This window comes from Salmo salar, chromosome ssa25 (genome assembly GCF_905237065.1).
Source record: "Salmo salar chromosome ssa25, Ssal_v3.1, whole genome shotgun sequence".
NCBI classification, from domain to species: Eukaryota; Metazoa; Chordata; class Actinopteri; order Salmoniformes; family Salmonidae; genus Salmo; species Salmo salar.
The window spans coordinates 13201311-13215542 of record NC_059466.1 but is presented as its reverse complement, the minus strand read 5'-3'; the positions used below and the strand labels follow the sequence as shown (position 1 = coordinate 13215542).

Genomic DNA, 14232 nt, shown 5'->3' with positions numbered 1-14232 from the left:
TTTTCATTGTTTTGTTGAATGTTTATCCTGAATGCATAGCTTTCTGGATATTTCCAAAACACAAATTCATGCCATGTGTAAAGTGTATGAGGAGACAATAAACTGGGGCAGAATCTGCTTTGGTGTGTGTTTGCTTTCAGTTATTTCTGCATGGTGTGTAGACGATGTACAAATATTTGGACTTTACAGATATACAAATTACTGGTTATTTATCCACAAAATGCATAGAAATCCACAAATTGCAAACGTATTCTATATAATTGCAAAGCTTAACGATGTTCACTGATAACAACTGGACGATTTATGATATGCGCTGAATGGAAAGTCACTTCCTAAATCTTCACAAATTCGGCGCCATCGGAAAGTTATGTGGGCTGTTGACTTCGAGGAGGCATCCCTGTGACTAGTAAGAATTTCCAACTCTTCCTTACGGATGCACCCTGGAGTACAAGGGAAGCTAAATTCAACTGGGACGGAGTAACATTGTTTCTTTTCTGCTGCTTATGTTACAGTTTAATCAAGAACCTATATTTCTTTTCTGCGCTATGTTAATTGTTTGACATCCAGAGAGAGTGCGAAGAAGTCGGCTGTCACTCCACGTCAGCGTACCGGATTCCTCAGGTTGAGAGGTGCATGTCCACTCCCGGGTGAATGCCGATACATCATCGGTGCTACTATGGTCAGTAAGACGAATGCATTAGAAATACAAACAAATGCAAAGTTAACGGTGCTTCTTTAAATGACAAGTCTTATTAATATGTAATCATATTAATAAGAAAATATGAAAATCAAAGAGATATAGATAGAATGCCAGTGAGTTCTCCTCCAAGACTATAATAGACTACTTTATAATTCACACAGAACTTTTTGCAACATTTTGTCACCCTCATCCCTCACCTTTAACAGGGCTGCGGCAAGGTGCTTTGGGCTGTTGTGGGGGCGGCTGTCGTCATCACTTTAATAACTGTCCCCATGGCAATATATCTGAATAGTAAGTTGCTTTATTTTATCATAAATGTATGATTTCAACGTTTAATTCAATGAGATATGGTTTCCATTCACTCTGTAAACAATTTTCACACTATGGTGTCCACTGAGTTGACAGTGACTTATGAAGATCGTTTGCTGACGAAGCGATTGTACAACTTCACCAAGTTTCATTAAGTCAGTCATCATAAATAACCAGCAATACTCAGATTTTGGTGTTATTGTTTCACTGAAACTTCCAATGTGAGCATTAATTTGTCTATTCTAGAATTATTTACATTTCTTGAATCATTAAATCCAAAGATGAGTTAGGATGGGGGGTTATTGAACCACAAACGGGAACATTTCAAATTCAAGTAGGCCTACTATACAATATAGTGATAACCATGTGGCGCCACCAAGTGATTGCTATTGCCTTTTTGGATGTACAGTTGAAGTCGGAAGTTTACATACACTTAGGTTGGAGTCATTAAAACTAGTTTTTCAACCACTCCACAAATTTCCTGTTAACAAACTATTGTTTTGGCAAGTCGGTTAGGACATCTACTTTGTGCATGACACAAGTAATTTTTTCCAACAATTGTTTACAGACAGATTATTTCACAATTCCAGTGGGTCAGAAGTTTACATACACTAAATTGACTGTGCCTTTGAACAGCTTGGAAAATTCCAGAAAATGATGTCATGGCTTTAGAAGCTTCTGATAGGCTAATTGACATAATTTGAGTCAATTGGAGGTGTATCTGTGGATATATTTCAAGGCCTACCTTCAAACTCAGTGCCTCTTTGCTTGACATCATGGGAAAATTAAAAAAAAATCAGCCAAGACCTCAGAAAAGAAATTGTAGACTTCCACAAGTCTGATTCAATCTTGGGAGCAATTTCCAAATGCCTGAAGGTACCATGTTCATCTGTACAAACAATGGTACGCAAGTATAAACACCATGGGACCGCACAGCCGTCATAACGCTCAGGAAGGAGACGGGTTCTGTCTCCTACAGATGAACATACTTTGGTGCGAAAAGTGCAAATCAATCCCAGAACAACAGCAAAGGACCTTGTGGAGATGCTGGAGTAAACAGGTACAAAAGTATCTATATCCACAGTAAAACGAGTCCTATATCGACATAACCTGAAACGCCGCTCAGCAAGGAAGAACCACTGCTCCAAAACTGCCATAAAAAAAGCCAGACTACGGTTTGCGACTGCACATGGGGACAAAGAATGTACTTTTTGGAGAAATGTCCTCAAAAATAGAACTGTTTGACCATAATGACCATTGTTATGTTTGGAGGAAAAAGGGGATTGCATCCGAACCGTGAAGCAAGGGGGTGGCAGCATCATGTTGTGGGGGTGCTTGCTGCAGGAGGGACTGGTGCACTTCACAAAATAGATGGCATCATGAGGAGAGGAAAATTATGTGGATATATTGAAGCAACATCTCAAGACATCAGTCAGGAAGTTAAAGCTTGGTCGCAAATGGGTCTTCCAAATGGACGATGACCCCAAGCATACTTCCAAAGTTGTGGCAAAATGGCTTAAGGACAACAAAGTCAAGGTATTGGAGTGGCCATCACAAAGCCCTGACCTCCATCCTATAGAACATTTGTGGGCAGAACTGAAAAAGCGTGTGTAAGTAAGGAGGCCTACAAACCGGACTCAGTCATACCAGCAGCTCTGTCAGGAGGAATGGGCTAAAATTCACCCAACTTATTGTGGGAAGCTTGTGGAAGGCTACCCGAAACGTTTGACCCAAGTTAAACAATTTAAAGGCAATGCTACCAAATACTAATTGAGTGTATGTAAACTTCTGACCCACTGGGAATGTGATGAAATAAATAAAAGCTGAAAGAAATCATTCTCTCTACTGTTATTCTGACATTTCACATTCTTAAAATAAAGTGGTGATCCTAACTGACAGGGAATTTTTACTAGGATTAAATGTCAGGAATTGTTTAAAACTGAGTTTAATTGTATTTGGCTAAGGTGTATGTAAACGTCCGACTTCAACTGTAGTAGTGTACAATTTCCAAGGATTTGGTGAAGATATCCACTTTCGTGGAAAGTACTAGCATATTATTTGATTATCAACAAACCAATATTTGCAGTTGTTGATTCCAGTAAAATGCATCTGTCACTAATTCAAGTACATTTTCATGTTTCAGGAGAGGACGCAGGCTCCAATAGGCCTTTTACCCTGGCAGATTATTTCAATGACACAATTAGGTATAAAATATATAATTTGCGGTGGATATCAGGTATTGCATTGTTTTGTTTATTCAATTGCTTCTAAAAGTATATGCATGCATTCCTTGTCATTGTTTGTTTTGATTTTAAAGGGCCTGCATTTTGATCATGTCTCAAAAAGTTACATTTCTGTCTCATTCTCCTATAGATAACGAATACCTGCATAAAACGAGACAAGGCAACATTATGCTTCACAATGCTGAAACAGGGGATTTCTTTGAATATATAAGCAACAACACATTTGTAAGATATTTTTCAGGCAAAGAGCACTCTAATCTCCCGTAGTATCTTTCAACGCGAATAATGTATTGACATTTTATATTTAAAATGTTTATGTCATAGGAACAAGTGTATGCCACAGACTATATTATTTCTGCTGATCGGAAATACATCTGCTTTGAGAGCAACTACTCCAAGGTAATATATTGAATGATTGTTTATAGTTTGATCATGGGGTGTCTTTTGTAATACACAACACTGATTTACTGTATCATGTGTTTACAGCAATGGAGACATTCATTCACAGCCTCTTACTCCATCTATGATTATGACAGTTCGTAAGTGCATCTCTGTTTTCCCAGTGAAAGTGCCAGACTCAACTACTCCTCTATCACTAAAGACCTGATGTTTCCATCTCTTTCTCCCAGAACATTTCTCAAGTCTGTGAACATTCCACAAGCTGTGCAATACTTTGCCTGGGCACCAACAGGAAACAAACTGGTGAGTGATTAAAAACCAGTCGGATACGCTATCTATGGGGTGTGTCCCAAATGGCACCCTATTCCCTATTTAGTGCACTACTGTTGACCAGGGCCCATAGGGAAGTAGTCTACTATGTAGGGAATAGGGTACCATTTGGGATGCAAACAGGGTGTTCAAAGCCATGTGTATACACTATAAAATACAAATTCAAGTCTATCCATGGACCATATCTAACAAGATCAGAAAAATAAATCAGATCATAACCTAAGTTTTATCTGAAAAAAACAACATTTGCTACCTGACTAAGAGTTCTCTGAGGCCCTTGGTAATTATAACAAGTGTATAATGAGAAAAGAGGCTGGAGTATATTTAATGTCATTGCTATTGCATCGTTCATCTGCTCACTAGTATCCTGCTAGTTTTTGCAAACTGCTGGCACCGTAATTAGCTCTCTCTCCCATGGCGAGAATGGGCGTTGGCCCAGAGAGATGCAAAACACAGTGGGATTAGCTGCTGCACCAACCAAAAGAATCTGGAATAGGATGCCAGGGAATAGGATGCCAGGGAATAAAACCACTGTAGAGGAAGTAGGCTGTCTCTAGTATAAACTAAAGTCAATGGAATGCTGACATTAACATGACCGCTGATCTCTCTGCCAGGCTTACGTCTGGAATTACAACATTTATTTGAAACCCAACGCCACTGCTGAAGCCATACAAGTGACCCATAATGGAAAAGAGAATCAGATTCTTAACGGTGCCCCTGACTGGGTATATGAGGGTGGGTATTAAGTAACATTGACCCATTTTAGGGGAAAGGGATAAGGTGAATTTCATCACACACAAGGCTTTTGGGTAACTTGATTCCTTCCTCTTTTTTTCAGAGGAGGTTTTCTCATCGAACGAGGCAATATGGTGGTCACCAACTGGAAAGTATCTGGCTTATGCTGAGTTTAATGACACAAATGTCCACACGATCGAGTACTCTTTGTATGGAAATGGACAATACCCCAGTACAGTGGTTGTCCCATACCCCAAGGTGGGATGTTGTAATATGTGCCTTTTTTAATGCATGATAAGAATGAGAGACATACCACAGATAGCACGTAATAGGTCAATATACCATGATTATACACACAGTATGTGAATTATATGTACTGTACCCTTAGAAAATGCTCATGTTTTTGGAAGATATCAAGTGTTTGTTATGCATGTTATCTCCTATCAAGGCTGGCTCAACTAATCCTAAGGCAAAGCTGTTTGTAGTGGACACAATAAATCCATCAAGACGGACACAGGTGGTGGTGCCAGATTCCATTGGTGCAGGGTACAGTATAATTTCATACCCTAATATACATATGTAGTGGTTTAAACAGTCAAGGCTAGTCAATATCAATCACATGTAAAAAAAGGGTGATATAAACCTGTCACTTTGTGTTGTTTTTCTCCCAGTGATCACTATTTGAGTTCAGTCACTTGGGTGACGGATGAGCGCATCGCTGTTCAGTGGACCAAGAGGAAGCAGAACCATGTCCTTTTACAGATCTATGACTTTGACGGAAACAACTGGAATGAGAACCAGGTACTTGTCACCTCACCTCAGACTCTGTGGGTGAGCTCATTGGTAGACAACAGCACTCAGTGAACAGAGGATCATGTGTTTTTCGACATTAACTCCAGGAATGTTACTGTGTGAAGCATTCTGTAACTGTATAGGCCTAATAGGAATAAATGTAATAAAATATTTGTATTTTTTTTCTTTTAGAAATATGAACAAATTAGCAAGACGGGTTGGGTTGGCCAAGTAAGTTCACATACTGTATAATGAAAGAACCATGAGAACGAAATCTAGGTGCTGAAATATTTTGTTTTCTAATAATCAATTATTTCAATTTTCCAGTATGTTCCTCTCCAACCTATGTTTGCAGAGGATCATATCAGTTTCTACAAAGTGATGAGTGACACATACGGTTATAAGCACCTTCACCGTGTGAAAGATGTAAGTATTTTATTCCTCAGTGATTGTTTCATCAAAATGAAAAAGTTTATTAGCTTTATGGTGTACACGTGGTGTACACAGTACAATAAAATGCTTACTTGCATGTAAATGTTAGCAATATCAGAATGCAGTACCTATGAAAGTGCATATAATTCCAAAGGGCAAGGCAACACCCATTACCTCAGGCAAGTGGGAGGTCATCTACATTTCAAAAATCACCAAAGACGCTATGTAAGTACAGATGCACAAGACATGGGTATGTAAGAACTAGAAAAGTATCATTATGAACTATGTCATGTGTGTTGCTCCTTCAGAATGCTTCTTCACTATTGTTTCATTTTCACAGATACTATGTAAGTAATGAGTACCAAGGAAAGCCTGGACAGAGAAATCTATACAAGTAAGAAATACATTTAATTTAATTCGATAACAGAATCGAGTACATTTAGTATTTATCTATCACTATAGATATGTCATTTAAAGTGGTTTCCCTAAATTCTTAATCATTCTGAATACAAAATAAACCATAAAAGTATGTTCAATTGCTACCATAAAGATTTTCGTTATTCAGACAGCAATGTTAACTCGTATGAACCTGTGTTTGTTTGTTTGTCAGGGTTATGATCGGAAGGAGCCACTCTGCTCCCCAGTGCCTCACCTGTGGCCTGTATAAGGACAGGTGTCAGTACAACTCAGCCTACTTCAGCTACAATGCCTCCTACTACCGCATGGACTGCTATGGTCAGTTACCCCATTCCCCATTCACATCCTGAGCACTAACCCATTCGTGATCAATGCTAAAAAAAAATAACTGGGGTGCGGAGTATCAATAAGTGATACAGGAAGTGTCCCAAATGACACCTTATTTTTATTTTATTTTCAATTTAACCTTTATTTAACTAGGCAAGTCGGTTAAGAACAAATTCTTATTTACAATGGCGGCCTACCAAAAGTCAAAAGGCCTCCTGAGGGGATGGGGGCTGGGATTAAAAATAAAAATGAATTAAATAAAAATATAGGACAAAACACACATCACGACAAGAGAGACAACACAACACCACATAATTCCCTATGTAGTGCACTACTTTTGACCAGGGCCCATAGGGAATAAGGTGCCATTTGGGATGAAGCCGTAGTCTCAGTTCTGACCTCTGACCTCTAGGTCAGCTAGTACATGAGGTTATGTGGTGAACAATTAGCCTACGTGATGTCATACTGTATTGTGTGTGCTGATTGTTTCTTTACAGGACCTGGAACACCATTGTTCACACTCATGGACAATAGAGGGTCAGGTAAAGGTATGCAAAAAGTACCACTACTTTGAAGATACTCTTTGTAACTGAGAAATATACAGGTTCAGGAATCTTTACCGTAAACGGGGAACTTCTGATTCAATTGAGGAAGTTGTTTTGTTTTAGAGCTCCTGGTTCTTCGTGACAACAAAGATCTTGAAGAAATGCTAAAAGAATTCCAAATGCCAACCATGCAGCGTGGGATCCTGAGGGTAGCAGGATTTGGTAAGTGATAGTTTTAGAGACTGGTGGATCCAATCAAATCATGCCATGCAAAATCAAATGTACAGATGTAGGATCTTAATTTAAGCCAGTTTGCTACAGTACACCAGAAAAATAATCCTGTAACAACAGGAAATTTGAAATGTTAAGTGGATTATAATTAATGGACATTTGTGTAGGGGTTGATAACATTTTTTGTAAGGGAAAATCAAGTCTGAAATTTCAAAGTGTAAATTGCAAACTTCAGAAGCCTTTTTAAACCTCAAATACACTACAAGTTTTAAATGTATTGCAGTGCAGAAAAGTTCACCTGCAACAGGGTGAACAAATTAAGATCCTACATCTATATTTCTAATGGCCTCATGTTTCACTACCTTTTTGCCAACAGATCTATGGTATCAGATGATGTTACCCCCCAATTTCCAAAAGAACAAAAAGTACCCTCTTCTAATTGATGTGTAAGTATACAAGCTTAAGTATATTTAAAGAGGATTTGCAAAGAATTAATTAGCCCAGCTGTGATTGTGTCAAGTTATATGCTTATTTCCCTTACAGATATGGAGGCCCCTGTAGTCAGAAGGCAGATTATCGCTACAGACTGAACTGGGGTTCGTACCTCTCCAGTACAGAGGGGATAATAGTGGCCAGTTTCGATGGAAGGGGAAGCGGTTACCAAGGTGACAAAATAATGCACTCTATCTACCAACGTCTTGGAACGTTTGAAGTGGAAGATCAAATAACGGCCACAAGGTAAAGTGCCATTGAAGTATAGAGACCTCAGTGTGTAAAGTCTAACATCTGTTTAACAATATGTAAACAAATAAAATAATAATAATAATAAATACAAGACGTAATGTATTCATATCTGATAATAAATGTGAATTGGGAGTATCCTAAAGTATGCTATCTGTTGCTCTTGAAAAAGGTCTCATCAATTGAATCTGCTCAACACTTTAATGACATATAGCTTGAGCAGATCAAATAAAGATATCATTTTTTTTTGTCACTAGAAAATTTATTGACATGGGCTTTATAGACAAAGAACGAATAGCCATATGGGGTTGGGTAAGTTGGACATTCTCTTTGATTTTGACAATATTTCTTATAAATCTGTTGTTGTGAATACACAGTATTTGTTGAGTTAAACTCTAATTAATGTGGTTTGAAATAATCTGTTTTTCAGTCATATGGTGGCTATGTCACGTCGATGGCTTTGGGTGCTGGAAGTGGAGTTTTCAAGTGTGGAATTGCAGTTGCCCCAGTAGCTAAGTGGGAATATTATGGTATGTATCAGTGCGTATAATCGTAGAAAGGGTCAAATAGTGAGAACACAGATTTAGTCATGCATAAACTTCAAAAGCCAGTGTTTCTTTCATCCTATATGAGTTCATTCTCTATCTGGATATTCCTTTTCCAGACTCGGTGTATACTGAACGCTATATGAGTAAACCGGAGGAGAATGCTGACTCTTACAAGGTAAAGACCATAGAAATAGAATGAACAGAACGGCCGTCCCCATTCAAATGAGTGATGGCATAATGGGTGGACTGGCAGCCATTTTGAGTGTACCCATGCCTAGGTCAAAAATATACAGGTTAAGACAATGTCGTCACAAATCTGGGACCATCTTTGTTGCTAACTACCAGCGCCGTTACTAATTAGCATAGCAACCCATTGTTGCAAAGCGTTATGAGACATTAGGATCCCATTGTCTTAACCTTTGTCATCTTCAACCTAGACCCATGCTAGGTTAAACACATACAGGTTAAGACAAGAGATTTCTAATATCCCATAACTCTTTGTGCCACTAGTCAACAAGGGACCAGCTTCCGCATTCAGAATGACTGGGAGTGAATGGTAGCAGCACAGAAAGTTCCCCGTCAAAGTGAAAAATGAACACAATCGTAGTGAATTTCAGCTAACTACTCAGCGAACACAAGCATAACTGCCTTACTGTAATTCTAGTAGTTTAGACATTAAAAAAAGAATCTACAGCCACTTTACTAGATTTTCCAACCACTGGTCACATTTTCAATGCTAATCCTGTAGAATCCAGCAATGGCACTGGTCACATTAATTTGTTTATTTTCAAACGCATCCGCCTGAAATTATTATGCTGTCTTAACCTTCCCATCTTCAAGCTAGACCCATGCAGGAAGTGTAGGAAGTGCTGCAGGAAGTGCTGTGATTTGTTGAGTCACAACAGTTAGCATCATTTGAAAGAACATTGTGCTTTACCATGGCAATCCAGCATAATCCCAGTCCGTATAAAATAGAACGTCGCGGCCCCGCCCGCCTGTGGAGAAAATAACCTGTGGTTACCTAGGTTACCACATTGGCTCACAGCAAAAACGTGACTTTTTCCAAGTGCAATTTTCTTGTCTGTTTGTTTTAGTCATATTACAAAACTACATTTAAGAAAAGTAATGTCTAAAGATGACTTCAACATTGCCCTACTCCCTAGCATTCTCACTACTTATATAAACGTAATATTGTAGGGCTTCCCTCATGCCCCTTTTCATGAGGATGCTAGCAGCCAAGTGAGTGAGTGCTAGCTAGCTCCTGACCAGAACATTAAGCTATCCAAGACCAACAACACAAACAAATGGACTATACAGATACAAGTAGTGAGTGGCGTTACAAACAAACTATAATAAACAAGTTAAAAGTCTCACCTGTGATTAAATGTTTTCAACTCTCCCATGCCGAATAGCCTGAAGCCACAGTGCTCTTCTCGCAGTCTCTATTTCCCAACGTGGGAGCATTGCGAACCGTAGGTCGGGATTTTTTACACTGGGGGTCAATGGGAAAGAATGTTTGTTTTCCCCAATTTGTGGGCGTCGTCGAGGGGGAATTCCTTATTTACTATGTGAATATCGACTCGGAGTATCAGTTAATAGAACATTCCAAATTACCATGGAAATGATTAGCTCACAATACCAGGCAGCCATTGCAAGTGTACCCATGAGTTTACCAGTCAAATTGCCAGGATAGAGCTTCCAAGCCCGTTCTATTCATTCTATATCTATGGTAAAGACACCAGAAACATCAAAAAGCTTGGTCCCTCTTTATTTGGATAGTCATCACATAATCTGTTGTACTGTATGTCAACCGTAACTGTGTCCACATACAAACAACTTTCTATTCAACAGAATTCCACAGTAACAAGTAGAGCAAAGAATTTCAAATCAGTGGAATATCTCCTGGTTCATGGGACAGCTGATGGTATGTGTTTCTGTTTCAGTGAAACACTGTATTTTACATTCTAATCAACCACACACTCATTCACAATGTTGTATTCATAATGTGTAATGTATAGAATACAGTATTCAGTATAGCCATTAAGAGGCTCCTGATCTTGTGCAAAATCATTTATCGTATTTTCACAGATGCATATGCTTCCTTGTTCAATCAGGTATTACAAACAGTTTGTTTTTCCTGTAGACAATGTTCACTTCCAGCAATCTGCACAGATCTCCAAAGCCCTGGTTGTCCAGCAAGTTGACTTTGAGGCGATGGTAAATGTTGGTTTTGGGAAGGACTACCTGAGAGGGGTGGTGGGGATGACGTGTTGCACTTGGAGTCTGACAGAGGAGTGTCTTATACTCTTCATCGGCAGTATGCCTATTTTTGATAAAAACCCTTATTTGATAGTCCCAGGGGTAAGTACAGTACGTGCAAGAATATTTTGGAGAGTTAGTACTGTATGTTACAACTTTAATTACACACATTTTACAGTCTATAAGACATTTTAGATATCCTTCACTAGCTTATAGGTATCTATAATATAATTATATGATATATGACCTCTATGTGACCTGTCAATAATCTATACCTAGCCTCTGCTACAGACTTTCACCTGTGAACGAAGCCTGGAGTCTAACCTATGTCGAACACCTTATCTAGAATAATAGTAATTGTGTGTTTTTGGATTCTTTTCAGTGGTACACTGACAGGGATCACGGACTTGGAGGACCTGCCTACCATCACCTCTACACCCACATGAGTCAATTCTTACAGAAATGTCTTGTCAAACCCAAGTCGATCTAATAACCCCTTACTAAGTTCGATGCCTTTTCATTGTATTAGTATGACAGCATTTGTATAGTATATTGCTACAATAAAAATGTTGACCGCTTTTCTTTATTGATGATATTCTGGACTGAGGATTCCATTATAAGTTATATACTGTAATTAATATGTGGTTGCTTGTAATGACTATTTGTGTTTGATATGAAATTATTGTGCTGATCATAGAAAAAATGTGACCATTGAATTCACCACTATGTACTCAAAGCCATTGCATGTTGGTATAACAGTATTTTATATCAATGACTTCAGTAATATTGGTTAAAATTGTTACTGCACTGAATTTGTTGTGTAATGTTCAAATCTTGTTTGTATTTTACATTGTATGTGAGATGTAATTGTATGTGGAATTTAAATATGGTTATAACCATTTTCTCGTTTGAAAATGTTGACAAAAAACTGTTAATTGTCCTTACATGTGTTCAAAAGGAACAAATCGTAGCGAGCGATAAGATGTTAAAACATATATTGACAGACATTTTGGAATTCATTATCTTTCTAGCATGTTTGATACACTTCTGTATCCTGTTTATTCGGTAGAAAAAAGGGAGATTATGTATATGTATGCTTATTAAAAATGTGTGAAAAGATCTTATGGTATATGATTGTTCAGTCTGGACATCTTATTGATACAGACTGTGTGTTTTGCATATTATCATAAGAGTATTGAACAAATAAACAACTGAATATAAAACTCAAGAACATCGCATTTGTGCCTTAGTCACCTAGCAGATCATTCACTAAATTCTATTTAGGGACAATATGCTCGAAAGACATGTTTTACAGTTTAACTCCATATTCTCTTCATATTCAGAAATATTCCATAAACACTGAACCTGCAGTGCAAACCAGGTTATCTGAACACAGATGGTGGATGGTTATATAAGTATTTGGATTTGTTGGGCAGGATGAAATCATGTTTGATTTTGACACCTAAGTGACAGCTTTTAACTCTGGACATTTCCACATCTCCTTTTAAACAAAGATGGACTGCAAATCTACCCAGTGCATTGAGTCGAGTTCTGACTAATGGATTGAGAGTAACAAACGGGCTAGTGCGTCTGTGAGGAAGGTGCCACCTGAGTAAACAGTCATTCATCTCAACTATATAAAGGCTGGCCAGACCTAGAAGGGACCATGAAGCAACTCCAGGGAACCAGAGAGAGAGAAGCCAGAAGACATCAACCAACATTTCTCACACACTCTACAGAGGGAATACAGGTGAGCAGCACCAAACCCCCTAATACTCCTTTTCAACCGCTGAAATATTTCTCATCGGGAATTTTCTCTGAATTATATTATCTTCTATTGTGATGCTTTTTGGCTGAAATTGCTGACATTTGAAACAGCTTGTCCTTTTTTCTCTGCTAATATCTAGGAGGTCAAAAGATGAAAAGTACCCACTCTTTCGCTGGACTTCTGCTCTTGATCATTGTTCAGAGCAGCTGGCAGATCCCACAGGAGGACACAGAGGACAACTCTAGGTAAGAGCCTCGAACTCGGAGCAACTTCTGAACTCTGCACCATTCAGGTTGAGGCTTTCTCTCTCTCTCTCTCTCTCTCTGTGAATCATCATCCTGTAACTGCTGACTTGTCTGTTTTTTCAGCCTGTTGACAGAGGACTCTATGTTCAGTGAGCCAAGGGAGCTTTCAAACACGAAGAGACATTCAGAGGGAACATTCTCTAACGACTACAGTAAATATCTTGAGTCGAGACGAGCACAAGACTTTGTCCAGTGGCTAATGAACTCCAAGAGAAGTGGGTGAGTGTCTTTTTCTTCTTCCCCTGCTGCGTGTCGGTCTTCCTCATTCCATGTCACAATGCAGTGGGTCATCGTCCAATATGAGACAACTTCAACTGAAACTGTATGAATGCAGTAGTTATAATAAGAGATATTGCTAGTGAAATGTCAAATGTTTTTGCTGCGCTATAACCGAAGATAAGCTTCTGCTACACTTTATGACATACTGCAGATATTTACTGCATGTTGGTGATTATCTTGGTTGTGTATGGTTTTAAGTCACAGCTCAGTAAAACCTTACTACATCAGCTTAACAATGCACAGTGAATCAATTTGCTTATTCCTCATATTATCAATTATAAATTGTTATTATCAACACTATAAAATCTCTCCATGTGTTTTCAGTGGTCCCATCAAACGGCATGCAGAGGGTACCTACACCAGCGACGTGAGCTCCTACCTACAGGACCAGGCAGCCAAGGAGTTTGTGTCCTGGCTGAAGAATGGTCGAGGCAGACGAGAATAGGGCTCCTCTGCTCAGCCACAGAGTCCCAGTGTCTTATGTCCCTCCAGTCAAGAGAGAATGCAACTCATCCAGAATGACCCCGTTGTTCCATTTCATGTTTTATAACCTGTATCGTCCTCTGGTCATGCTAATAAATCCCCTGACAAGAAATTCTGTTGTCTGTCAATTGCTAATGTTTTGGTTGTTAACAGAAAATGGTGACAATGTATTATCTAAATGCTTCACTCTGTACTTAAACATCAGTGGCAAGATTTTCGAAGTGATACAAAAGGAGAGGAATAAGATATTATGGTTAAAGAGTAGCCTAAGAGTGAGATTTTCTTTCACTCTCCTAAAAAATAACATGTGCAAAATGTTGATAAAACTGGCCCAAAATCTGTCATCTGTACCTTGCTAATTTTTGGTAGAAACATTTTAAAGGTACAAT

The 14232-nt window shown here is 38.7% G+C and overlaps 2 protein-coding genes across 3 annotated transcripts; both read left to right on the top strand.

Annotated features, from left to right (window-relative positions):
* The first annotated feature begins 146 nt into the window (after positions 1–146).
* fap (fibroblast activation protein, alpha) lies at positions 147–12236 on the top strand. Of its 2 annotated transcripts, XM_014173160.2 has the most exons (27): positions 147–406; positions 568–679; positions 907–991; positions 3153–3245; positions 3383–3477; positions 3577–3651; positions 3739–3791; positions 3882–3954; positions 4596–4716; positions 4820–4974; positions 5165–5262; positions 5388–5517; positions 5701–5739; positions 5836–5934; positions 6095–6165; positions 6281–6334; positions 6551–6675; positions 7182–7232; positions 7353–7451; positions 7837–7906; positions 8004–8198; positions 8459–8513; positions 8632–8731; positions 8866–8924; positions 10601–10673; positions 10893–10966; positions 11391–12236. In XM_014173160.2, exons 2-27 carry the CDS (start codon positions 677–679, stop codon positions 11496–11498), a joined length of 2253 nt encoding a protein of 750 aa, XP_014028635.1. In that variant the 5' UTR covers positions 147–406; positions 568–676; the 3' UTR covers positions 11499–12236. The 2 variants fall into 2 exon arrangements, with proteins under 2 accessions (XP_014028635.1, XP_014028634.1); XM_014173159.2 differs by having other exon boundaries at positions 388–679.
* A 390-nt stretch (positions 12237–12626) lies between these two features.
* On the top strand, positions 12627–13955 carry gcgb (glucagon b). The gene is made up of 4 exons (XM_014173161.2): positions 12627–12758; positions 12916–13021; positions 13145–13300; positions 13685–13955. The coding sequence occupies exons 2-4, from the start codon at positions 12927–12929 to the stop codon at positions 13803–13805; spliced, it is 372 nt and encodes a 123-aa protein (XP_014028636.1). The 5' UTR covers positions 12627–12758; positions 12916–12926; the 3' UTR covers positions 13806–13955.
* Positions 13956–14232: the final 277 nt, after the last annotated feature.

Coding starts and splice junctions, on each gene's coding strand:
- fap (XM_014173160.2), top strand. Junction 5,263..5,387: donor CCAGATTCCATTGGTGCAGG/GTACAGTATAAT, acceptor TTTTTCTCCCAG/TGATCACTATTTGAGTTCAG. Junction 7,452..7,836: donor CCTGAGGGTAGCAGGATTTG/GTAAGTGATAGT, acceptor TTTTGCCAACAG/ATCTATGGTATCAGATGATG.
- gcgb (XM_014173161.2), top strand. CDS start 12,927: ATGAAAAGTACCCACTCTTTCGCTGGACTTCTGCTCTTGATCATTGTT. Junction 13,022..13,144: donor GACACAGAGGACAACTCTAG/GTAAGAGCCTCG, acceptor CTGTTTTTTCAG/CCTGTTGACAGAGGACTCTA. Junction 13,301..13,684: donor ATGAACTCCAAGAGAAGTGG/GTGAGTGTCTTT, acceptor ATGTGTTTTCAG/TGGTCCCATCAAACGGCATG.